This window comes from Nicotiana tabacum, chromosome 12 (assembly GCF_000715075.1).
Source record: "Nicotiana tabacum cultivar K326 chromosome 12, ASM71507v2, whole genome shotgun sequence".
NCBI lineage: Eukaryota > Viridiplantae > Streptophyta > Magnoliopsida > Solanales > Solanaceae > Nicotiana > Nicotiana tabacum.
The window spans coordinates 15,132,039-15,157,668 of NC_134091.1; the positions used below are offsets into that span (position 1 = coordinate 15,132,039).

The window sequence follows — 25,630 nt, forward strand, 5'->3', positions numbered from 1 at the left end:
ACAAGACGATGCCGAAATCAAGAACTATATTGGCCGGACATAAAATTTAAACCTTAGGCATTTAAATGGGACAGATGAATTATACTTGTCATCTTCTCACACAACTTTAAAATGGTTAAAACATCATTTCTCCACTTCTTTTTCCTAAGCTTGTTAGCTTTAGTGCATTGTTACGAAGCTAAAAGCCTAAAGCCAATTGGTCATTATTTCAGGCAAGACATGGAAAAAACTAGTATTACTAGTACTTATTATCCACAACTTAGTAGGACTTCACCAGTGCATGTTGGTCCTCAAAATTCACTCAAAGAGAATGACAGAATTGAACAACTACCTGGTCAACCTCAAGGTGTAGATTTTAACCAGTACTCAGGGTATGTTACAGTTGATCCAACTGCGGGAAGAAATTTGTTTTATTATTTCGTCGAGTCGCCTCAAGATTCTGCTTCTAAGCCCCTTGTCTTATGGCTCAATGGAGGTTAGTTTCCAGTTTTTATATGCTTAGTTATTCCAAAAAAATGAAATGAGATCAGATATTGTTGATGCTTATGCAGAGTTCTATGGTGATCAATCAAGTATTTTGCCATATTTTTGGGAAAATTCTGAATGGCAAATTAAGTGTACAATATGAACACATAAAATGCAAAAGTTAACTTGACACGGTTCACCTTTTACTCTTGTAGGAACTTTATTAAAACAAGTTTAAAGAAAATTCAAATTTACCCATTTATATTGTGAAATATCTTAATTTTAATCTTCATTATACTTTGGTCTACATATACCTTTGTTGTTAGCAAATCATCTCGTATTTGCCCTTGACTTTTGTTTACCCAAAAAACGGATAGAGTTGAATTTGTACGTAGTTCTAAGGATATGTGATGCAATTTTAATACAAATCGTAAGGATAAATAGAAATATCAAGTATGGACTGCAAAGAACGCGGAATAGATAAAGTTGTAAAGAAGATGAATTTTAGGACTAAACAAGTGGGATCAATTTAAGAAGCTTGAAAGAACAACTCTTCACTATGGGAGGATATGATGCTTGGATTACAATGTAAGCCTGAAAACTTGCCTTCTACAAAAATGATAACTATCCCCTTTATAGTAAAGGGATCTTACTTTAGATATAATTAAAAATACGTAGTGGGAGACCCATGATAAACTAACTTTTCCACAATTCCTGCCGAGATTCTCTCCTCTAGTGGGATTGCAACGATTCTTGTCTATAAGCTCGTATTGACTCGAGTTTTCGGTCTTGACTCGAGCTCTCGATCTTGGCTTGAGCTCAATTCTGACTTGGACCCTTGAATTAATTCGGGGTCAATGTTAGTCGGTCTTTGGATCATAAGCTCGACAACTTTACTTTGCATCGTAACTCGATTTGGATTCGAGCTTGATTATAATATCGAGCTGTACATTGATCGGCCCCTCGGTCTCGAAGCTTGTTTGTACCATCTTCGGAACCCATCTCGAAGTATTACTTCGATCGATTATATTCGAACTTGATCAATCGTACGAAGGCCGAAATCTATTTCGACCGTATACAGATAGTCCCCTCGTTTCTCAGGAAGAATATGGTGAGAAACGATATGATTTTTCAACGGCTCGATCGGATTATAAGCTGACGTTTACATTGGGCTTCGACCATGACGCACGTGATAACTGTCCCGTCGATTTAGTCTTTCAAGGTATTTAATGCGTGTCATACGGTGGTCGGCCACCGCTGATACTAAACCGCCATTGCTTACCTATAAATAACCCTTCTTTTTATCATTTATCACTTTTACATCTTCAACCTTCCAAATTTCCCAGTTTTGTTTTCGTATTTTCTGAGTTTATTCGCAAATCTATGATTCGTCTTTGCAAAATTCTTCTTCCGAATTACCAAATCTTTGCCACTTCTTTAAATCTAAAATGGTGAAGACATCCAAAACTGTTCCCCAAAAAGAAAAAGCTTCTTCTTCCCAACCCGCCGCCGATAAAACACCAGTGGATCCTCGTCCTGAGGAGTGCGTTCCGGCGGTGTGTGTTCTTACCTCCGATTTAAAACTTGATAAAGGTTCGCCGGTCCCTGGACGATGTGAGCCCGTATCGAGATATATTTGTTCGATAACTCGGGAGTACATCGAGAGGATAAAGAGAGATTGTAACTAGGAGAACAAAGAGGTGGTAGTGCCGTCTACCGAAGAGGATATTACTACTCACGTGAGAGGGTTCTTAAGCATGTATACTTACCTTTTCACGTTAGGTCCCCTCGATCCTGTTATCATAGATTTTTGTCGTAAATACTTAATAACCCTAGGCCAGATACATCCTTCCTTTTGGCGGATCGTTATTTTGATCCGATATTTTGTGAGTAAAATCAAGGGGATGCCTTTCACCCTCGATCATCTTATCCGATTATACCGTCCTCACCTTTTTCGAGGAGGGTTAATAAAACTCCAACGTCGAGCTAACAAGGCTTTGTTCTCGAGTATAGACGAGGATAAGGATCGAGGCTGGATGGGCCGATTCGTTTGAGTGAGTACTTCGGACCTGATCCCAACTGAAAAGATGCCTTTTTCCGAAGAGTGGAACATGAAGCGTAAGTGTAGTTCTGCTGTTATCTCCTATTATGTTGTTCTTTCATTTCTTTTCTCACCAATATTCCCCTTTTACGATGCAACGGTTCCCTGGATGCCCGGTGCAGTGCCCGATCTCAAGAACTGGGTACGAGATCTGGTTTCGACCTCCTCATATGCCGAGCTCTCATGGCGCGACTTGTCAAAGGACCGATGGGAGGCCAAAAATTACGGTGTGCACTTCTCTCGTATCTTTTGGTATTTCGAATAAGATGCATTTCACATACTTCAGTAAAAATTTTCGTATGCAGGTGTGGGCAAGGATGTAGTTTTGAGGCCCTCGTCTGCCGAGGAAGAGGCTTCGGCCTCTGTCCCAAAGCCGATGAAAGATAATAAGAGGAAAAGAGCCCCCATCCTCGAAGATCAAAAACCGAAGAAGAGGACAGCTCGTAAGCCGAACAAGAATGCTATTCCTTTAACCGTAGAATCATTTCTGCATCTGAGGGATGAAGAAGAAGAAGAAGAGAACGATGGGTCTGCTCTGGCGGCCCTAACAAAGAAGACCACCGTTGTTCCACAGGCAGCTGGATCGGTGGTGGTTCATAAGGCTCCGCCTCGATCTGAGGATATGTCGGAGAGAGATTCGGGCAGAGTCCCCGAGTTGCTGGAGATCGAAGATGTTTCCCATCAAAGCCGACGGGTGGGGAATATGTCTGAAGGGGCCCTTCCCGAATCTTTTCGAACCGAAGATAATGCCCCAGATGACTTATTTGGGGCAGTAGCAATCGAAGGCTCGCCTACCTTCCCTTCTTTTTCCGCAGGGGCGATTTGGGAAGCCTAAGCTTTGGGGGCCCTCGAATTAGATAGGCCTCACGATGGAGAAGATCCTTTTTGTGACCTGTTCATCGGCGTCGAAGACACTGCCGATACAAGTGACGCATCAGATCTTTTTCACGGAGTGCAGCAGGCTTTGATTCGGGTAGGCCTTAAATCATATAGCGTTACCTTTAAGTTTGCTTTTCTTTTCTGACTTCGTTTCTTCTTTCTTTGCAGGCCACGACAGTTCATCGAGAATCATGTTCTCGGTCCCGAACTGAGCTGCGTCGATACGAGGCCGAACTTCAACGGGTTACGGAGGAAAGGAACTTCTTAAAGATCCTTTTGGGCCAAAAGGGAGAGAAAATAAAAGCCCTCGAAGCTGAGTTGGCCAGGGCTTACCAAGATCAGATTGATCTATCCGAGCATGTAATAATGCTTTTAAAAGCCTATGGGCTTGATACCAGAACGATGGCTAATCTTTCGGTCTCACAGCTGCAGCAGAAAATTGAGATGATCGGAAAGCTCCGTGAAGAAGTTGATGTGATACGAGCGGAGTCGTTGAAGTGGAAAGAAGGAATGGACCGCTTTGCTGCAGAGAAAGAAATTGCTCGAGCCCAATTGTTATCGGCCAAAAACCAACTTCAAAAAATAAAGGAGAAAAACTTGGTCCAAACAAGAAGAATAGAGGAGCTCGAGGCTCGGTTGGCCTCTATACTTGCCAAGGCCGAATCTGACGCCAAAAAGGCAAAGGCCGATGCGGATGCACTCGTGGCCGTCTTTCGGGCAAATACTGAAGCTGCCCAGGTCCAAGAACGAGAAGCAGCCGAGACCGCCGATACTCGCTCACATTGGGTCGCCGAACTTGCTAAATGCCGATCTCGGAGGGAGACCCTCGAGGAGATCCATGCTCGAGGTTTCGACCTCGCTGAAGAGATAAAAAGGGCCAGAGAACTCAAAGCCAATGCTGAAGCTTTGGTTTCCGATGACGATGATGATGACAATGATGATGACGATGAGAGTAAGAGCGAATTCGAGAACGGGGGGTGGGGGGGGGGATCCTGATAGAGAAGAGATTGTTCCTGGGGATGACCAGGAAGCTTAGTCCTTAATTTTTACGTTGTAATCAATCATGTAAACAATTTTTTTTTGCCGACTTGCTTCTGTTTTGTTTCCTGTCTTGTGAAGACTTTATTCATGCCTTATGAATATTTTCGCAAGGATTTAAACAACTTAATCAAATTTGGACTTCGTAGCCTCTATAACCGAGTGAGCGCTTACTCAAACTTGAAATAAGGTAGCTCATAGGCATGATGGTCGAGTGAGTGCTTGCTCGAACTCGAAATAAAAGTAGCTCGTAGGCTTAGTAGTCGAGTGAATGATTCGAACTCGAAGTAATGTAGCCCGTAGGCATAATGGTCGAGTGAGTGCTTGGTCAAACTTGAAATAAAAGTAGCTCGTAGGCTTAGTAGTCGAGTGAATGATTCGAACTCGAAATAAAAGTAGCCTATAAGCTTAGTAGTCGAGTGAATGATTCGAACTCGAAGTAATGTAGCCCGTAGGCATAATGGTCGAGTGAGTGCTTGCTCGAACTCGAAATAAAAGTATCCTGTAGGCTTAGTAGTTGAGTGAATGATTCGAACTCGAAATAATGTAGCCTATAGGCGTAATGGTCGAGTGAGTGCTTGCTCGAACTCGAAATAAAAGTAGCCCATAGACTTAGTAGTCGAGTGAACTTGAACTCAAAGTGTCTTAGCCCGTAGGCATAATGGTCGAGTGAGTGCTTGCTCGAACTCGAAATAAAAGTAGCCCGTAGGCTTAGTAGTCGAGTGAATGATTTGAACTCGAAGTAATGTAGCCCGTAGGCATAATGGTCGAGTGAGTGCTTGCTCGAACTCGAAATAAAAGTAGCTCGTAGGCTTAGTAGTCGAGTGAATGATTCGAACTATAATTAATATAGCCCGTAGGCGTAATGGTCGAGTGAGTGCTTGCTTGAACTCGGTCCTGTTTGCATAATAAATCTCGAAATAAAGGAATTTTTCTTGGATATAAGATATTGGTAAAGAAGAGAACTTTCTTTACAAGTCATTATACATGTGTTCGTATTTTGTGTCAAGGCTCGGGCCAACTACACGAGCATGGTTCGTTTTGACCATTTGGATCTTACAACTTTTCCTATTGGAACCCTGTTGTCATGAAATAATTGTCTTACATCAGAACTTGATATATTTGAGGGCTAATGCCCCCCAGTATTCGATGTCGATTGCAAAGAAGTCTCGGATACTGTCGTATTGTTTCCAAGTACAACACGATCATTGGTTGCCTCATTAAAAACCTTTCCGAAAAACCCATTTGGGATAAAACCGATCTAAGGAAAAAAGAGTGCAACGCGTGCTTTCAAACCTAAGGCTTCGTATTGAAGGATTCATCTTAGCTCCTGATCGGACTTCTACAGGGGTTAGTTTTGAAATGTAAACGAATACGGGAGGGTCGTACCTTAGCAGTAGTATCGTTTTAGACGCGACACATTCTAATTGCTTGACAGTTGTTTGCCGTTTATAATGCCGAGCTTGTATGATCCATTTCCGACGTTTTCGAGAACCTGATATGGTCCTTTCCAGTTTGGTCCTAGTTTTCCTTCGTTTGGATTTCGGGTATTGATGGTGACTTTCCTTAGCACTAAGTCCCCGGGCTTAAAATGGCGGAGTTTGGTTCTTCGATTATAGTATCTTTCGATTCGTTGCTTTTTGGCGGCCAATTGGATGAGAGCAGCTTTTTGTTTTTCATCCGATAACTCGAGGCTAGTGTTCATAGCCTCGTTATTTGATTCTTTTGTTGTATATCAAAATCTGGTACTGGGTTCGCCGACTTCAACTAGTATCAAGGCTTCGGAGCCATATACTAAGGAGAATGGGGTTGCAACCGTACTAGATTTTGATGTTGTTCGATATGCCCAAAGGACTTCGGGTAGGATTTCTCTCCATTTTCCTTTAGCGTCGTTCAGCCTCTTCTTTAGGTTTTGAATAATAGTTTTGTTCGTTGATTCATCTTCTCTGTTCCCACTGGGGTGATACGACTTTGATAATATCCTTTTTATTTTGTGATTTTCGAAGAATTTCGTCACTTTGCTGCCGACAAATTATTTCCCATTGTCACACACTATTTCGGCGGGTATCCCGAATCGACAAACGATATGATCCCAGATAAAGTCTATAACTTCTTTCTCTCTTACTTTCTCGAACGCCTGTGCTTCAACCCATTTAGAGAAATAGTCAGTCATAAATAAAATGAATTTAGCTTTACCTGGGGTCGATGGCAGAGGGCCAACGATATCCATTCCCCATTTCATGAATGGCCATGGGGATAGGACCGAGTGAAGTTGCTCTCCGGGTTGATGGATCATTAGTGCAAACCTTTGACATTTGTCATATTTTCGAACAAATTCCTTTGCATCTTTGCCCATATCGATCCAATAATAACCTGCCCTGATTATTTTTCGGACTAATAAATCGGCACCGGAATGATTCCCACAAGTACCCTCGTGCACCTCACGTAGGATGTAATCAGTATCTCCCGGACCTAAGCATACTGCCAATGGTCCATCGAATGTCTTTCGGTATAGCGTTCCATCTGAAGCCAACGTGAATCGAGCAGCTTTGGTTCGTAGAGCCCTTGAATCTTTAGGATCCGATGGGAGCTTTCCATTATTTAAGTATTCAATATACTTGTTTCTCCAATCCCAGGTTAAGCTCGTAGAATTTATCTCGGCATGACCTTCTTCGATCACGGATCTCGAGAGTTGAACGACAGTCCCCGAGCTCAATTCACCTTCCTCGACGGCTGATCCCAAATTCGCAAGTGCATCAGCCTCACTGTTTTGCTCTCATGGAACATGCTGTAAAGTCCATTGTTTGAAATGGTGCAAAGTGATATGTAGTTTGTCCAAATACCTTTGCATTCTATCTTCTCGAACTTCGAAGGTTTTGTTTACTTGATTTACCACCAGCAAAGAGTCACACTTGGCTTCAATGACTTCTGCTCCCAAGCTTTTAGCTAGCTCGAGAGCTGCAATCATGGCCTCATACTCGGCCTCGTTGTTAGTCAACCTGATAGCTTTAATAGATTGCCTAATAGTGTTACCCGTGGGTGGCTTTAAAACTATGCCTAGCCTGGACCCCTTCACGTTCGAAGCCCCGTCCGTAAAAAGGGTCCATACCCCCGATGACGTACCCGATTTCAACAAGAGTTCTTTTTTGACTTCGGGTACGAGGGTTGGCGTGAAATCAGCCACGAAGTCTGCTAAAATTTGAGACTTGACGGTCGTACGGGGTTGATATTCGATATCGTACCCACTGAGTTCGACGACCCATTTGGCCAATCGACTTGATAGTTCAGGCTTGTGCAAAATATTACGAAGAGGGTAAGTGGTTAATACGCATATGTGGTGACATTGAAAGTACGATCTTAATTTTCTAGAGGTGCTTATTAGTGCAAATGCCAATTTTTCTAGGTGCGGATATCTAGTTTCTGCTTCTCCTAAGGTTCGACTTATATAATAAACGGGAAATTGCGTACCTTGCTCTTCTCGAACTAGGACACCGCTTACTGCGATTTAGGATACTGCCAAGTACAAACAAAGTTTTTTTTTTTGGAGTATGAAGTAATGGCGGGCTCGATAGATATCGTTTTAATTCCTCTAATGCCTGTTGGCATTCCGGGGTCCAAGCGAAATCGTTCTTCTTTTTGAGTAGAGAGAAAAAATTGTGACTTCTATATGATGATCTCGAAATGAATCGGCTTAAGGCTACAATCCGTCCTGTTAGCCTCTGTACAACTTTCACGTTGTCCACGATGGTGATGTCCTCGATGGCCTTGATTTTATAGGGGTTAATCTTGATTCCCCGATTTGACACCATGAAGCTGAGGAACTTACCCGAACCGACTCCGAAAGCACATTTTTCGGGGTTGAGCTTCATGTTGTATTTCCTCAAAATCTCGAACGTTTCTTGCAAATGGGTCAAATGGTCCTCTGCGCGCAAGGACTTAACTCGCATGTCAACAATATAAACTTCCATTGATTTACCTATTTGTTCTTCGAATATTTTATTTACTAGGTGTTGGTAGGTAGCTCCTGCATTTTTAGCCCGAAGGGCATCACATTATAACAATATGTTCCATATTTGGTGACAAATAAAGTCTTTTTCTGATCTTCCGGGTTTATCTGGATTTGATTATACCCGGAATAGGCATCGAGAAAAGTAAGGATCTCGTGGCCGGCCGTGGCATCGATCATGCGGTCGATGTTGGGCAGCGGAAAGGAATATTTGGGGCATGCTTTGTTCAAATCCTTATAATCCACACACATTTTAAGTTTGTTCCCTTTTTAGGCACTACAACTACGTTGGCTAACTATTCGGGATATTTCACCTCCCGAATGGACCCTATCTTGAGAAGTTTGGTTACCTCGTTCTTTATGAATGTGTGCTTTACCTCGGACTAGGGTCTTCTTTTTTGCTTCACTGGTCTGAACCTAGGGTCTAAGCTTAGCCGATGCGTCGTTATGTCCGATGGGATCACTGTTATATCTAAATGGGACCAAGCAAAGCAATCAATGTTATCGATAAGAAATTGAATAAGTTTCTTCCTGAGTTCGGGGATCAACCTCGTTCCCAAGTATACCTTCCGTTCGGGCTAGTGCTCGATTAGTGTGACTTGCTCTAATTCCTCAATCATTGATTTGGTAGCGTCGGAATCATCGGGAATCATGAAGGATCGAGGGATCCTCTGATCATCATCTTCTTCGGTCTTCTGGTTATCTAGTCGAGTCAAAGTTGATGTCTGTGATTGCTATTTGGTATCTCGTTCCCTTTCTGAGCCCGATCCCTTTACTGGCGAAGGCGAGGATATTGGTTTCGCTTCCTCGATGGAGAATATTTCTCTTGCGGTTAGTTGTTCTCCGTACACTCTTTTGACTCCTCTCGAGGTTGGGAATTTAAGGACCTGGTGTAGGGTCGAAGGTACATCTCTCATGTTGTGGATTCGTGGCCTTCCAAAAAGGGCGTTGTATCTCATGTCGCCTTTAATCACGTGGAACTTCGTTTCCTGGATGGTCCCGACTACATTTATTGGTAGAATTATCTCGCCTTTGGTGGTTTCACATGCCATATTGAATCCGTTTAGAACCAGGGTCGCGGGTACGATCTGGTCCTGCAGGCCGAGTTGTTCTACGATCTTCAATCTGATGATGTTGGCCGAGCTACCTGGTTCAATCAACATACGCTTAACTTTAGTTTTATTCATGAGTACAGATATTACCAGTGCATCGTTATGAGGTTGTATGACTCCTTCTGCATCTTCATCATTGAAGGACAAAGTTCCTATGGGTGTGTAATCTTGAGTTCGAGATCGCTTTTCTCTCACAATCGATGTCTTAGTGCGTTTAAGCACCTGTACCTGAGAGGTATCGGCGCCGCCGATGATCATGTGAATGACGTGTTGCGGTTCTTCTTGTTCGTTTTCCTTGCCGAAATCCCTATTTTTAAAATGGTTCTTTGCCCTATCGCTTAAAAATTCTCGAAGGTGCCCTTTGTTGAATAACCGAGCTACTTCCTCTCTTAGTTGCCTGCAATCTTCCGTTCTGTGGCCATGGGTGCCATGATACTCGCACATTTGATTGGGATTCCTCTGGGCAGGATCGGTCTGCATGGATTGAGGCCATTTATTGTCTTTGATGCGTCCGATAGCCGAAACGATGGCGGATGCATCAATGCAGAAGTTATATTCCGATAATCGAGGCGCTTCCTTAGATCCGGCAAGCCTATCGAACCTACTTCTGCTCATCAGCCTCCGATACCCTTGACCTCGATCACTTCTCTTGTTATTTTGTCCGAGGTTATGTCTCGATTCACTGATTCTGCGGTTTCCGTTGTACAGTCGGTATCGATCCCCGATCGGACCTTGTTCTCGATTAATATCCCTTCGAACAGCGGATTCAGACCCCAATCGGTCATCTTTGACCCTAATTTTTGATTGGTACCGATTGTGCACGTCGGCCCACGTGATGGCTGGGTATTCGATCAGGTTATGCTTTAACCGTCGTGAAGCTGTCGAATTTCGTTCGTTTAAACCTTGAGTGAAAGCCTAAACAACCCAATCGTCTGTGACTGGTGGCAGGTCCATTCGTTCCATTTGAAAACGAGATACGAATTCCCTCAGCATCTCGTTATCTTTTTGTCTTACCTTGAAGAGGTCCGATTTCCTTGTTGCGACTTTTATGGCACCGACATGTGCTTTCACAAAAGAATCTGCTAACATGGCGAACGAGTCGATGGAATTTGGTGGTAGGTTGTGATACCAAATCATTGCTCCCTTCGAGAGGGTTTCTCTGAATTGTTTTAACAACACAGATTAGATTTCATCGTCTTCCAAATCATTTCAGAATGTAGGTTTGCCTCAATGGCTACATGCGAATTGATATCTATCGACGCTCCGATTCAAGCTCCAACGGTGTTTACGAGTGGTCTTTCGATACTGGGTGTCAAGTTATTGTTCTCATCTTGAAGATCGGCTCCGTTGTCGATTGATGAATCCATTTGATCGGTAGTTAGTCGTTGCTAATCCGAAATCCAAGATATTTTTGAAAACAATCACAAAACACAATGGCGTATTTTTTTAGATTTGTATCAAATAACCACTTTATCCTTAGCCCCGCGGTGGGTGCCAAACTGTTTACCCGAAAAACGGATAGAGTTGAATTTGTACGTAGTTCTAAGGATATGTGGTGAATTTTAATACAAATCGTAAGGATATATAGAAATGTCAAGTATGGATTGCAAAGAACGCGGAATAAATAAATTTGTAAAGAAGATGGATTTTAGGACTAAACAAGTGAGATCAATTTAAGAAGCTTGAAAGAACAACTCTTCACTATGGGAGGATATGATGCTTGGATTACAATGTAAGCCTGAAAATTTGCCTTCTACAAAAATGATAACTATTCCCTTTATAGTAGAAGGATCTTACTTTAGATATAATTAAAAATACGTAGTGGGAGACCCATGATAAACCAACATTTCCACAATTCCTGCGGAGATTCTCTCCTCTAGTGATATTGCAACGGCTCTTGTCTATAAGCTCGATATTGACTCGAGTTTTCAGTCTTGACTCGAACTCTCGATCTTGGCTTGAGCTCAATTCTGACTCGGACCCTTGAATTGATTCGGGGTCAATGTTGGTCGGTCTCTGGATCATAAGCTCGACAACTTTACTTTGCATCGTAGCTCGATTTGGATTCGAGCTTGATTATAATATCGAGTTGTACATTGATCGGCCCCTTGGACTCGAAGCTTGTTTGTAGCATCTTCGGAACCCATCTCGAAGTATTACTTCGATCGATTATATTCGAACTTGATCAATCGTACGAAGGCCCTTGTCTTATGGCTCAATGGAGGTTAGTTTCCTGTTTTTATATCCTTAGTTATTCCAAAAAAAAGAAGTAATGAGATCAGATATTGTTTATTCACTTATGCAGAGTTCTATATTGATCAATCAAATGTTGTGCCATTCTTTTGGGAAAATTCTGAATAGCAAAGTCAATATATATATATATATATATATATATATATACTTCGAGAAAAAGGTCCAAAATTAACCCTCTACTCTTTGACTAGTATAATTTAAGATTACCCTCCATTATATTTCATGTTAGAGCTCTGTTATGAACAAGGGCAAACACAAGACTATTTACTAACTGCAAAGACATGAATGGCCCCAAAGTATAACGATGAGTAAAATGAAGATATTTCATATAGTAAAACGGTATTTCTGACCCTTTTCCTTTAGAACAATATACACGCTCCTGTGCTATTTTCATGTTCGTGATTTCAAAAAACATTATGTAACAAACAGGGCCAGGTTGTTCCTCACTTGGAGGGGGAGCATTTGGAGAACTTGGGCCATTTAGAGTTAACAAAGACGGTAGTCTAAACATGAATCAATTTTCATGGATTTCTGGTGAGTAAACTCAAAGACTGTAGTAATAGTATCAAATCTTAAGTCAAGTACTCTCAGAACATACACTAGTGAGTTTTGACATTCTCTTCTTCATTAGAGGCCAACATAATCTTTCTCGAATCGCCTGCTGGTGTTGGATTTTCATATACAAACACAAGCGTGGACTACAATTTTAGTGGAGATAGAACAACAGCTATTGATTCTTACACTTTTCTAGTCAATTGGCTCGAACGATTTCCAGAATACAAAACAAGGGACTTTTACCTTACTGGAGAGAGCTACGCCGGGCATTATGTCCCTCAACTTGCTCAGCTTATACTTCTGCACAACAATTACTCAAATCAGACTATCATCAATTTGAAAGGCATCACTGTAAGTTTTTTTTTTTATCTGATTAACATCTGTAGCAGCTCAGATTTTCCTCTAATTAGACCAATATCGTCGTTTAATGAAAATTTACATCTCAGATTGGCAATGCCTATGTTGACTTTGAAGCCAACATGAAAGGAACAACAGAATATTACTGGTCTCATGCACTAATATCAGATGAATTATACAACAAAATCATATCAAGTTGTAATTTTTCTAGTCCATCTTCTGCATCCAAGAAATGCAACGACTACTTGGACCAAATTGACAAAGAAATTGGAAATATCTTTCTATACAACATTTACGCGCCATTGTGCCCCAACGGATCACCCTCAAGTACCTCAGTAAGCAGTGTCATATAATTTTTAGTGTTTATTGTCTTAGAAAAACTAAAGAATGTACAATTAACTAATCCTCTCAAATTGTTTGGTCTTTTTTTGTTTGTTGAATAGACCTCAGAAGTTGATCCTTGCATGCCATTTTATATTCAGTCTTACTTTAACAAACCAGAAGTTCAAAAGGCTATCCATGCAAACGTTACAAATCTTCCCTATCCATGGGAAAGCTGCAAGTATAACACTCTTGATGATTATTTAGTAAAAACATTTTTTTTTTGCCTATTATACATTTCGAAAAATATTTCTAACATTATATCAATTTTTTTTTTATTGGGAACAGTAATACGCTTAATCTCAGCTGGAAAGATAGACCATTGACCGTTTTGCCACTTTTGCGTCAGTTGATGAAGAGTGACTTAAAAATCTGGCTATATAGGTAAGATTTATGGAAACAAAATCCACAGAATTTCAAGATAGCATAATGATAAAAGGGAATTTTAACAAGCTTGAACAAGTGACAATATGCATTGCAGTGGTGACATGGATGTTGTAGTGCCAGTGACAGATACGAGGTATGCTATAAAGAAGCTAAAGTTACCAATCAAGACAGCTTGGTACCCTTGGTATTTCCAGGAAGAGGTAAATGCTCATCATTAAAAAGAAAAAAAATTGTTAACTTTGTTTTTTCATTTTCACTTGCATTTGGAGAAAGGGAGCCTTGGCGTAACCGGTAAAGTTATTGCCATGTGACGAGGAGGTCATCACCGGTTTGAGCCGTGAAAATAACCCCTTGCAGAAATGCAGGGTAGAGTTGCGCATAATAGATTCTTGTGGTTCGACTTTTGGGAGCTTAGTGCACCAAATTATTTTTTTTTTTTTGCATTTGGGGGGATCGGTTGTTAGCGATAGGGTCGGGTGGACAACGAAGGCTCATTTATTAGTAGCGAAACAGTTAGTAAAGGAAACCATAAACTTCAAATTCTGGATCGTTCGTGAGTATTGTTACAAGGAGAAGACGCTAAATGATGGTGTTGATTTTGTGTAGGTTGGTGGATATGTAGAGGAGTATGAGAACTTGACATTGGTGACAATAAGAGGAGCAGGGCATTTTGTTCCAACGTATCAGCCAAGTCGTGCCCTTTCTTTCTTCTCCTATTTTCTTAGTGGAAAACTTCCCCCTAAGGAGTAGTAGGCTACAATAAAGCTTTTACTTCTTCATAACAGAAAAGAAAAATGTGTCTAAGACCAACCACCATTTTTCACCCTCAATATTGACCCCTCTCTCTCTCTATATATATATATATTATACGCTTTCCCAAGGTCTTTTTACTCTCAACCCGCTTGCACTATCTTCCACCACAGTACTGCTCATCTTATCATGAACATTAATTAAAGCTGTCACTGTTGGGTTTAAGGCTTATATATGCTGTTATACTTGCATCATATCTGTTACGCGGCGCCTTCCTGAAATTCCTTGGAAGGGCGACGTAAGGCTAGGCAACCGATGTCAGTACGGTTGCTGTCCGCCAACTGAGGTCCCCTCCGTACGCTAGACTAGATTGTCAGTGCCGTACGGGAAAACCAATGTCATGAGCAATTGAAAGAGAGCAGAAAAGAGAATTGAGAATGAAAGAAAGCTTGATTGCATTGAATGAAAGCTATTACAGAAAACAAGACGGTGTCGGGGGGAGAGACACCAGTACAGAGAATTGTTTGCTTGCTTGAAAGTTTTGATTGCTTGGTCCCCCTTAATAATGCTTAAAAAAAATAAACCAAAGTTACATGACTAGACCTATGAAAGCTGGAAAATCACACTTAAAGAAAATGCAGCAAAACTACTCTATATTTACAATGAAAAGGACTTAGTCTTCTACAAAGCAGCAGCAAGTCCGTTGGCAGCAACTTTGTCTTTAGCATCAGGGTCTGCGCGCGCGGCATTGTCTGCGCGCGCGGCGCTGTTGGCTTTTGCCTGTGGCTGGGCGCTGGCGATGGCTATCGGTGGGGCGACAGAGGCACATGCGCGCTTGACACTTGGAGCTGCCGAGACCACGGGGCCGACCGTGGCGACGGGCGTTGGGAGGCTGGCCAGGACGCCACGGGGCGCGTCCAAGGGATCATGGGGCATGGCTGGAAAGCCGCCCATGACATTCTCCCCCACCTGAGTTGGCGACGTCCTCGGCGCCTTCCTTGCAAGGTAATCATCAATCAGGCTCTTGTAGGCTTTGAGGTTTGTTCCCCTCTCCCAAGTATTCTCCTCTGCATCACATCCCTGCCATTTCACCAAGAACTCCTGGTGATCTTTTCTTGAGGCGTGAATCACTCGATCATCAAGAATAGCTTCAGCACGCCTTTTTCCGGTTGAATTGGGGCCTCGAATACTTGGTATTGTGAGTTGGCTTCGTGAAGGATCCTCCACATCTTCCCGAAAAGGTTTTAGGAGACTGACATGGAAAACAGGATGGATTTTCCACCAAGCTGGGGTATCCACCCGGTATGCAACTTTCCCAATGCGCCTTTCAATGGACAAGGGTCCAATATATTTTTGCAATAGGCGAGGGTCATGGACCCCTGCAAACAAGTACCGCTTTGGGATTTTGACCATCACTTTGTCTCCCACCTGGTATTCCACAAAGCGGCGATTCTGATCAGCATGCCTCTTCATCCGCTTTTGGGCTTTGACAAGATAGCTCCGCACTATCTCCAAATTTTGCTTCCATTCTTTTGAGAAGCTGGCAGCCCGAGGAGATTTTGACATGTTTGGTGCGTTCACTGTGTGTGGGAGTAGCGGTTGCTGTCCGGTAACAATTTCAAAAGCGCTTTTGTTGGTACTTGAGCTCTTTTGTGAATTGAAACACAGTTGAGCAGCATCCAGAAGCTTCACCCAATTCTTCTGCGATCCGGTCACAAAGTGCCGGAGATATTCCTCTAGCATGCCATTGAATCGCTCCGTCTGGCCATCAGATTGCGGATGAAAACTTGAGCTATGACTCAATTTTGACCCGAGGCACTTAAAGAGTTGGGTCCAAAAATTGCTAGTGAAGCGTGAGTCGCGATCACTAACAATGTCTTTAGGTAAGCCCCAATACTTGACGACATGAGAGAAGAATAGTCGAGCTGTATCTTCTGCTGATATATATTGTGGGGCTGCTATAAAGGTAGCATACTTGGAAAACCGATCCACCACAACCAAGATAGTTGTGAGATCTCCGACCTTGGGCAATCCGGTGATGAAGTCCAGGGAAACGCTTTCCCAAGGTCTTTTTACTCTCAACCCGCTTGCACTATCTTCCACCACAGTACTGCTCATCTTATCATGAACATTAATTAAAGCTGTCACTGTTGGGTTTAAGGCTTATATATGCTGTTATACTTGCATCATATCTCATGTTTCCCGTTAGGCTTTCAGTTTTTTCTAGTTCAGTGCTGATGATCTGCATATCAATGTAAAATGTAGAATGCTAAAGGCTTCTAATTTCCGGAAAAAAACTCATAACTTTTTTAGGACAAATGCTAATGCAATGAAATAAAAAGAACATACATAAAACTCATCAAAAGATACATATATCCAACTCCAATTAGCGCGCGTTTGTTACTGTCATCCATTAACGGGAAAAGCAAAATAGAATAACTTTAAATTGGAAAACTAACAAGAAGATACAAATAAAAGTGGACGACGAATACTTAATTAGAGTTTTATAAGAACCCATTGTTAATAGATTAAATAACGTTTTGTCAAATTATTTATGTACTTGAAGTTTTTAATATTTATAAAAAAGAATGTCATAATCAAATTCAGATTTTTCCTCAACTATTTAGTATAAAAAAAGATAAAATAAGCATGACCATGATTAAGTGATTCAATTCAGTGAGAATGTATATTCATTAACATAATTAAGTAAGAAAAGTGTGTTAACGCGTGTCATTTAGCTCAACTCTTATGTACCTCTCTCCTGAAAACCAACTGAAAATGCAGAAAAAATTGTCACAAACAGAATTACGGACTTCAACAGAAAATAATTAAGAAAGACTGAATCATGATGTGGCAAAAGACAGACGAGCCAAGAAACGACGTTGCCAGATGAGCCAAGAAACGACGTTGGAATGGAAAGTTAGAAGACATTTCCTATATTTTATACGCATAAAAGTCCCTCCAAGTGACATTTTAATACCAAAACATATACATTTGGTTTCCACGCATGCCAATTTCCACTACCATATGTATCAAACACATAAGAATAAGAATGACGCAATGAGCACGTGGAGAAAACAATTACATTGGAGATACAGATGAAAGATCTCCAGTGACAGCCTCATATCCCATGAACACAACAGCGCCCATGGTATTGTACAAAGTGATAAGACGCTACTGTTAAATTTATTAGAGCGTGCATTCACCATGATTATAAGGCAAGTTCTCCCTGTCTTCAATGCAGGATAATACATAACACAAATGGACCCAAAAAAAATATATTTTATAACAACAAGTGGATATTTTGGTTGGTTTACTTCCTAGTCCCGCAATACTTTTCTCAATTACCATCTAACTATTGGCGTGAGGAAACTTAATATACTTTTTTAAACTATGGAAAAAATCATGTCACGCAAAACCATAAAAAGCAGACTGAACAAACACTACTAGGAGCGCGAACTTACAAAGCAATCACGAGATGTAGGCGGTCTCACACACCTCTAGGTTTGAACCGTAAAGAACTCGGCATCTACAGCATAAGATGGTAATCTCTGCAGATGTTTGGATGAGAGAGCCCTCCATAGAGGTGTTATGTTACCCTACTTTTCAGTTGATTCCTTAGAATAATACAATGAAAAATTATAAACTGCCAGAGTTACCCATGCAGATACTTACAAATGGAGCACAAGATTTGAGTACTTGAAGTAAACGATTACAAAAATCAATACGTTGTGCATTACGAGGAATGGCTAAAAGTTAGATAAACATGTTTCTCTTTTGAGGAAATTTAGGTTGGAGTATGAACCGAGAGGGGCTCGCTTTATAATCAATTCTGAAGACATCAGACATCAAGCCAAAAAAATGTTAAAAGAGAAAACTAAAGGGATATCTACATATGGAACAATTAAAAAAGATCCTATTCACAAAAGACAGCCTTACCTCACAAGAAAAGTTGGCTAGACAAGTGGGTAAATACCTCCGCAAAAAAAAAAATTTCGTCTCCCCAACGTCTCCACATATGCTGTGTCAATTAGATCCTACACCTCCCTCTGCGCTTCTATACATAAATACTTCAAAGATTTCAAAATACAGCGCCACGTTGAAGCTGCATGTATAGAAAGCTTTTAATCAGCTTTGCCATTGCAAAGATGACCATAGAGTGGAACCAGAGCTCTCTCAGCCCACCATCTGAAGATACAACAATTTTTTGTAAGTAACACATAAACTATTTCAGAGCGACGTGCACATTAATCATTTTAAACATGTCTGCATGTCTGTTTGTTGGTCTATTATGCATTTATAGCCAGTGATAATAAATATGAACTTTGGAAAAAGAATTTACCAGAAGCCACATTACATGGCCTTTAGACCTTCTGTACTTGCTCATGTACACTTAATGCTTCCAGAATGCTACTCACCCACCTGCACCATGTGATCATAGCATAAAGTAGATCAAATTTAAGCAAATCTTACAAACACACAACGGAAAATGGAAACCAATATATAGTCCCTTGCCTCCTCCTACATATCTCACTACATGCCTAAAAGCATCAGCAAGAAATTAACAGCCTTCAGGTAGTCAGAGTTAGCTTTCTTTTAACACTTACTTCGTAGAGAAGTGTTATCCTGTGAAAAAGGGCGCAGAGCCGCATACAGCCTAAGAGAAAAGAAGATACCAGTTTCGCTTGACTGAATGGCTAATACTTCATAAGTAAGTTCAATAAAACACTAGAATTTTAGACAATTCTTTCCGACGAGCTGCCAATCTTGACAACAAAACCTGCCACTGTCACAGGGTTTACTGGTGACACCATTAAACAAGCACACCCTGTTCAAGAAAAGTTACTGAAGGAAACAACGGCATTGGGGTTAACCATCCCATGGGCAGGAGAGGTAGTAATCCCAAGTCACAACATCACCCAATTTACTCAGCATAAAACCTTCCAGTCAGACGGGAGTTTAGATTGCCAAGATCAGGGGCACTGAAGAAGTGGCTAGATAGCAGCAGCGCCTTGCCCTTAAAAAGCTACTTAATAAAATGTACCCCTTCAATAAAAGCTACTTAATAAAATGATAACCCTAGAATGTAGTAGTAGTAATTACCCTTTAATTAATTACTGTGACGTAATATAGAGCCATCATGAAGACGCAAGAAAAATGTGGTAATAGGTAGGAATAAAAAGGTGGATCTTAGAACTTTTTAAGTGTTTTGTAGGTGAACTTTTGAAAGAAGTGAGTTCCATAATTTCGAAAAGGTCAAACAAACGATATTCGCTGGTTACAGTAAGGTTAAAATTGCTCAGAGATAGCCCTAATGCAGTGTTTGGTATAATACTAATGGAAATTGAATTCCTGCGAAGCTGTTCCCATCAGGGTTCTAACTGGTTGATCTGTATAATTCAAATAAAAAACAACCCAGGTTAGGAGGGACAGACAAAAAATATATACACTAAGAAATCTTTTGAAGAAAGAAAAAGGCATAACAGAATGCGCCCCCAGGGCCTAGCTCAAGTGGCAAAGGGTGGTGGATTTGTGTCTTAGGTCACAGGTTCAAGCCCCCCACACCATGCAAAGCAAAGCCTGGTATTTAAGTGGAGAAGGGTAGAGGGGCGGGCCCATTATCCACCGAGTTTCGAAGGCTGCGGTTGGTCCGAAGGATCGGCCCCAGACGGATTTCTCGGTCATCAAAAAGAAAAGAATGCAACATATTCTTATATTGACACTTTATTCTCTTCCCACAGCCAATTCCTAGAAGAGACGGGCAGTGAATATTACTTCCAAGCGAAAAAGATCATACCAACTACACGGGGCAAACGTGGGCACTAAAAATAACAATTGTCATATTGGCTTTACAAGATAGAGTCAACGTATCTTATAAAATCACGGACACAAACAGAAAGGGAGAAAAGATGCAACAAAAGAACACATTAAGATACTAAATCAACAAGTTACCCTTCAAGACCAGGACTTGTTGGATAGTATATATTTCTCAACCCAAGTCTTTTAGCTGCAGAAGCTGTAGTCTCCCCAATACATGCAACAGCATTGTCCCACTGTCTCGATGCTGGAATAAGATTAGTCCATACCCTGTCACATAACTCAGCAAAATGAAAAAAAATGAGAAAGGAAAAGGATGAAGAACATAATGGTGCATTTCTGTCCCCTGGCTCAATGAATAATATCTAGAAACATTTATGCATAATATTCTCTAGTATATTGGCGGAATTACAAACATTAGCTATAGAACCTAGTGCTTGCTTATGCCAATATTAGACATCAATAGATCATCCGTTTACATTTGCTACAAGAACGAACAATTTTGGAGCGTCCTACCGGATGGCAGAGGGAGATGCTACAGCAACAACAGGAGCAGAGAGTGCTAGCTCAAGAAGATATTGATCAGCCTGATTGACTGGTGCCTGCAAGAAATGACATACATTATACGCAACAAGATGAGGTCTAATTAGTTTAGATCAACTTAAGGATCCAAGAGGCAGTGTGATAGCTAAAACTTTGACCATTTATCAGGATAAAAGGACAAGTGACCCTCTCTTCAGGGTAAGTATGTGTTAACCAAATTTGCAAGCACACTAGTCTCATGTGAGTATAAATGAATCTTTCTCCAAAATGCAATAAAGAAATATTGTACCGTTGTGTATGTGTTCAACCGAGTAACCTCAAATCCCCGCTCAGAAAGTCCTTCCTCTGAAATAAAAAGCCGTATGTCGTTCAAGATTACTTCACATAGTTTCATACGCTGAGGAAAATTTCCATACTAAGTACGAAATATCAAGGTGAGACAGTTGCAGTCTTGCAGATATCAGATGAATCCTGATCTCTGTACTAATTACGACTAGTAAAAAGGAAAGGAAGCCATGATTTTTGTGGTTATTCCTTTCCTTACCTTATTTTTTTCTTTTAACTTTTTTGGATAATGGTTGAAAATAGAAAGACACCTCCATAGAAACTAAGAGTTCCATACAGAAAAAGAGATTTCTGTAAAAAATTGGATGAATGGGAGAATGAGGAGAGACAGAAACATAAAGAGAAGGAGCAATATCATGCACACCAATGTCAGTGCCCGCTTTTGCTGAAGCAGGATAGAGAACAGTGCACTTATCATTCCCATTCTTTGGAAGCTCTGAAGCTAAAACCTTACCAGTTGCTGAAAATGCAATCAAAAAGAAGTTTTCAGTCAGTGACGAAAAAGAAAATATCAGTTAAATTTAGTCAAATTTTCTGCAAATACAAGGGTCTAAACGAAATGACAAATACAAGTGTCAGCCTCGACGCACATGTTTGTGGCGTATGCTATGTTTTAAATGTCAAAGAAAAAGTGAAAAATTGACTCAATACCTTTTGATGGTGTAAATGCCACATCAAGATACTGCTTTGAAGACTGAACAGCTTCATCGAATATGCTAGCTGTACCAGATCCAACGACACCTACTCGGACAGATGGGGTCCCAGCAGCTCTAATGCAAATTAGAAACATGAGGGAACCAGATAGTGCAAAAGCAAATATAGATCATTTAGGCAGCTTAAAGAATTTGAAGCTTCTATCAAGAAATTAACTGTAATGGAAAGCATCTTTTCTGGGAACTAAATATTTGTACCATTTTTAGTCAAAAAACTTCATCTGACAACGTAAGTACACACATTACTGTAGACACTAATGATTTTTGCTAATTGTGTATGCTGAAAATCAATCTATTGAGAATCTTTTATACAAGCTTCTATTCTTCTTCAAGGAATATGTCCACAATGGATGGAAGGTTCATACTAAAACTGTGTCACATAAAACTACTTATCAATTAAGGGGATAATCAAGACTTTATATGAGAATAACCAACCATAACATATAGGAAGTATTTGCATCTCAGCTTACGGAGTCGAACGAAACATCTTCAACAAGTAGATAAGATTCTAAAACTTTCTGAAAGAATAATCAAAAAAGAGCTGCTCAAAATAAATAAATAAAAAAACCCAATTTGTCTACACAAGCAAGCAGCAATATTATCAAACACCTTCAATGACTTTAGTTTTACAGACAAGTCAAACACTAAATGACTCAAATTAACATCAGGTCTTGTATACTGCTCAACATTTTTATACTTTTAAAGCAAACTTCACAGAGATTTTCCCCAACAGAGGAACGATATTAAAGACTTGTCAAAAGGATACATTAGTTATTCAACATAACAAGGTGAAGAGCTTAAGACAAGATTAACCCTCCTTAATGGAAAATTTCAACCTAGCCCTTACTTCCAAGCATCAAGAAAAACCTTTCCCGCCTCTGGTGAAGTAATGATAATCCAGTCAAACGCGGCGTCTGCTATCACAAGAAGAAAGGAGAAAGAACATTAGTGCCACTCAAGACACCAGAGGACATATGTTTAATGAGGACTTTCACAGTCATAGAGTTTGCTGATATAGTTCGCTATGAATTATAATCGAACACCAATCAATAGTAATTTATAATGGATGCACAGAGGCACGCAAGATACCCATGCAAGTGAGAGAAATATTGTTCTACGTATTTTGTGGGGCCATTTGAGAGATATTAAAGAGCAACATTCCTTTTTACTTGTCTTATATGTTGTTCATGTTTATTGAAATTTCTTTTCTATTAAGCCTAAATATGTCATTTTTCCTGAAGCATAAATGTTCTTCTTATTAATCATCTAGCATAATTTATTTAGTAACTAAGAGTATAGCTTGTTAATGAGAAGGAAATAAAACCCACCCCAACTTTTAGAAACCTAGGTATAACTGAAAATTAGAACTTCATATAGTCTCAAGGAGGGAAGGTAGGTTACATGCTACGCATACCGTGGCTGCTGCCGCAATCAAGCTTGTTTTTTGTTTTTCAAAAGATCGCACTCAAGCTTGTGTTCATACTCATTTGTTGCATTCGTGAATTTCACAAATGAGAGGAAGTAGTAAACGGTAGTACTAGTTTCAGCAATGGAAATAATAATAAAGTAATTCATGGAAGTACCAAATGGGCCTAATCTTAAGTGTACAATATCTATAGCCTTGGATAATATAGCAATGGAAGTTTGATTAGTACTTATAACAGCAATAGCAATAACAATAAAGTAATGGAAGTGCAACTTAGCTTGTCTGTTTACAATTGCTATAGCCTATGGTAATATCTTAAAGCAATGGCTTCACTTAATTTTGTGTCTGAAGACGTAATATGTTGTTATTCCAAAAATGTCATCTCAAAACATTGCCCAAGTCAAGTCTCATTTGAAGCCAACATCATCAAGAGGAAGGCCAGAAAAGGGGTGTTGTGCCCCCCCCCCCCCCACCCCACCCACAAACCCAAACCCGCCACAATCCATAAAAAAGAAATATTAGTGCTTAGAAAGTTTCGGTTTTGCACATTCAATAAAGGATAATCATGCAGGATCCTAAGAAGTGTCATTTGACCCTGAGAGCTCGAGAAAATTTATATTCTAAGAAAAGAACATCAATTTACCCTGTTTAAAATTATAATTTCAGACTTCTAGAGCACCAATCTAACCTTCAAAACAGATTTCCTGTAGATAGAATATTTTCTAAAACAAATCAAAGCCAATAGTAGAAAATAGCTACAATTTGGGCAATGAAGGGAAATGGAAAATTCCATAGAAAAATAAATTACACCGATGCTCAACGCTTAATCTTGGGCAAGTAAATATGAACAAAGATTTTCAAGCCAATGCACAGATAGCAAGAAACCTACCACTTAATACAGAAGTGAGCCTGCCTAGATCAGGTAAATGCATGTGCTGAATGAGAGGAAGCTCAAGACAATCAATTCCATGTCTGGCCTGTAACCAAGAGAGGAGGGAAAACATAATTATTGAAGATACTACATTTACTACTTCCTAGAGAGACATCCATGCTAAAAAGTCGTTTGCCCCACATTTATCAAGTCTAGATCACCACGATCTTTGGTGTTAGAAATTTGGTCGGATTAAAAAGTTGTTTGCCCCACCTTCTCTCGCTCATGACGATTTCTTAAATGCTTTTTATGGATACATTGTTTTTCTACTTCATTTAAATCATATCTATCTATTCACGAGGAGATAACCACGTGATTTGAGAAATTCTTTTGAAATTTCTATCACTCATTTGCCTTTTCTTTTCCCCAAATAGAAAGCAAACAAAAAGGTATTGCAGGCCATTCATGAACATGTGTGTTTGGTATGACAGAAAAACATTTTCCAAAAAATACAGTCATTTTCTGGAAAATACTTTGCGGTGTTTGGTAGAGTGGAAAATATCTTCTGCAAAAAATATTCGTAAAGATTGATAATAGTGCTATCAAATTGGATAATGCTTTATGAAATTTCCGAGTATTAAAGATTGATAATAATGTCTAAATAATATTGAAGCATTGATATGAAGTTAAGAGCTGAAATTACGCCTCATTCTGGCAAGAAAACACCAGAAAATGACTTATTCTTCAAATTCTTTTGAACAATATTTCCTTCATACCAAACACACCAAATTGTAAATCCAGAACGCGAGAAACAGAAAAAAGCTCTGCACATGATTCTATTCTCTTCACCACATCCTTCCGATGACTTTGTTGAATCAAGTTTATGAACACACTCTCTTCTAAGCTATGCCTAGTCCCTCATGGAACCGCTAAACCAAACTCCTCTTGATTTTTAGACTAATTTGCAGTTTTTTTCTTTTCGACAGGCTAATTCGCAGTTCACTGTTTCCTTTCTCCACTCTATCGTACTCATCCTAGAAATGCAAGTGATCAGCAGCTAAGCAGTTTAATTTGTTTAAGCATTTGATCAAACATCTAATGTGTCACTTCCTTTATCCCAATGTAGCTACCGAAAACATACCAAAACATAGCCTACGCAAAAAAATTATATCTCGCAACAATCACTAGCACTGAACCACCACGAAACAACCACAGAAACCCTAGAACTTCAACATTATTCATGAGAACCAAATTTAAACTGAAAAGGAAAAAAAAGCATATAACCGGAATGTTGAAATTCTTATTGAGTACCAGAGAATTCATGAGCTTGCCGTTCTTGCCGCGTTCTCTGGTGACAACAACTGTCGGCTGCTTCGAACACGAAACGGAAACCGAAGAAAGTGAAACACACGCGCCGACTCTGAATGAACGACGGAAGCAGCTCCGTCGCTGCTGCGAGGTGGAAGAAGACGACGTCAACGGAGGAGGAGAGAAGGAGGAGAGAGAAAGCTTCGACATTTTGTGAACGTGTTGCACTGACGACTGCCAGCTGTAAGCCTGTAACCGATTTTAAACCGCAACTTTTCCTCAGTCGTCAGTAGCTTCCCCAGTTAAGTAATCTCAAAAGCTTT

General features: G+C 40.3%; 2 protein-coding genes across 5 annotated transcripts; one reads left to right on the top strand and one right to left on the bottom strand.

Annotated features, from left to right (window-relative positions):
• The first annotated feature begins 17 nt into the window (after window positions 1–17).
• Window positions 18–17,755, top strand: LOC107775083 (putative serine carboxypeptidase-like 23). 2 transcript variants are annotated; one of them, XM_075226185.1, is made up of 8 exons: window positions 18–475; window positions 12,284–12,388; window positions 12,486–12,760; window positions 12,856–13,101; window positions 13,210–13,328; window positions 13,436–13,531; window positions 13,629–13,734; window positions 17,069–17,755. In XM_075226185.1, exons 1-8 carry the CDS (start codon window positions 112–114, stop codon window positions 17,114–17,116), a joined length of 1,359 nt encoding a protein of 452 aa, XP_075082286.1. In that variant the 5' UTR covers window positions 18–111; the 3' UTR covers window positions 17,117–17,755. The 2 variants fall into 2 exon arrangements, with proteins under 2 accessions (XP_075082286.1, XP_075082285.1); XM_075226184.1 differs by lacking the exon at window positions 17,069–17,755 and adding an exon at window positions 14,141–14,397.
• Window positions 11,274–25,630, bottom strand: LOC107763502 (uroporphyrinogen-III synthase, chloroplastic). Of its 3 annotated transcripts, XR_012697212.1 has the most exons (12): window positions 25,311–25,618; window positions 24,018–24,105; window positions 22,550–22,616; window positions 21,641–21,759; window positions 21,354–21,449; window positions 20,934–20,989; window positions 20,618–20,703; window positions 20,237–20,371; window positions 18,627–18,706; window positions 18,224–18,472; window positions 12,653–12,709; window positions 11,274–11,847 (listed from the first exon to the last, which is right to left on the bottom strand). XR_012697212.1 is itself a non-coding variant. In XM_016581987.2 (10 exons), the coding sequence occupies exons 1-9, from the start codon at window positions 25,515–25,517 to the stop codon at window positions 18,649–18,651; spliced, it is 912 nt and encodes a 303-aa protein (XP_016437473.1). In that variant the 5' UTR covers window positions 25,518–25,630; the 3' UTR covers window positions 18,077–18,472; window positions 18,627–18,648. The 3 variants fall into 3 exon arrangements, 1 of the variants encoding a protein (XP_016437473.1); XR_001643034.2 differs by lacking the exons at window positions 11,274–11,847; window positions 12,653–12,709 and adding an exon at window positions 18,077–18,116; XM_016581987.2 differs by lacking the exons at window positions 11,274–11,847; window positions 12,653–12,709 and having other exon boundaries at window positions 18,077–18,472; window positions 25,311–25,630.

Coding starts and splice junctions, on each gene's coding strand:
- LOC107763502 (XM_016581987.2), bottom strand. CDS start 25,517: ATGTCGAAGCTTTCTCTCTCCTCCTTCTCTCCTCCTCCGTTGACGTCG. Junction 22,617..24,017: donor GCTCACTTCTGTATTAAGTG/GTAGGTTTCTTG, acceptor TTGTGATAGCAG/ACGCCGCGTTTGACTGGATT. Junction 20,372..20,617: donor GCATCTCCCTCTGCCATCCG/GTAGGACGCTCC, acceptor GTTATGTGACAG/GGTATGGACTAATCTTATTC.
- LOC107775083 (XM_075226184.1), top strand. CDS start 112: ATGGTTAAAACATCATTTCTCCACTTCTTTTTCCTAAGCTTGTTAGCT. Junction 13,329..13,435: donor TATCCATGGGAAAGCTGCAA/GTATAACACTCT, acceptor TATTGGGAACAG/TAATACGCTTAATCTCAGCT. Junction 13,532..13,628: donor TTAAAAATCTGGCTATATAG/GTAAGATTTATG, acceptor TATGCATTGCAG/TGGTGACATGGATGTTGTAG.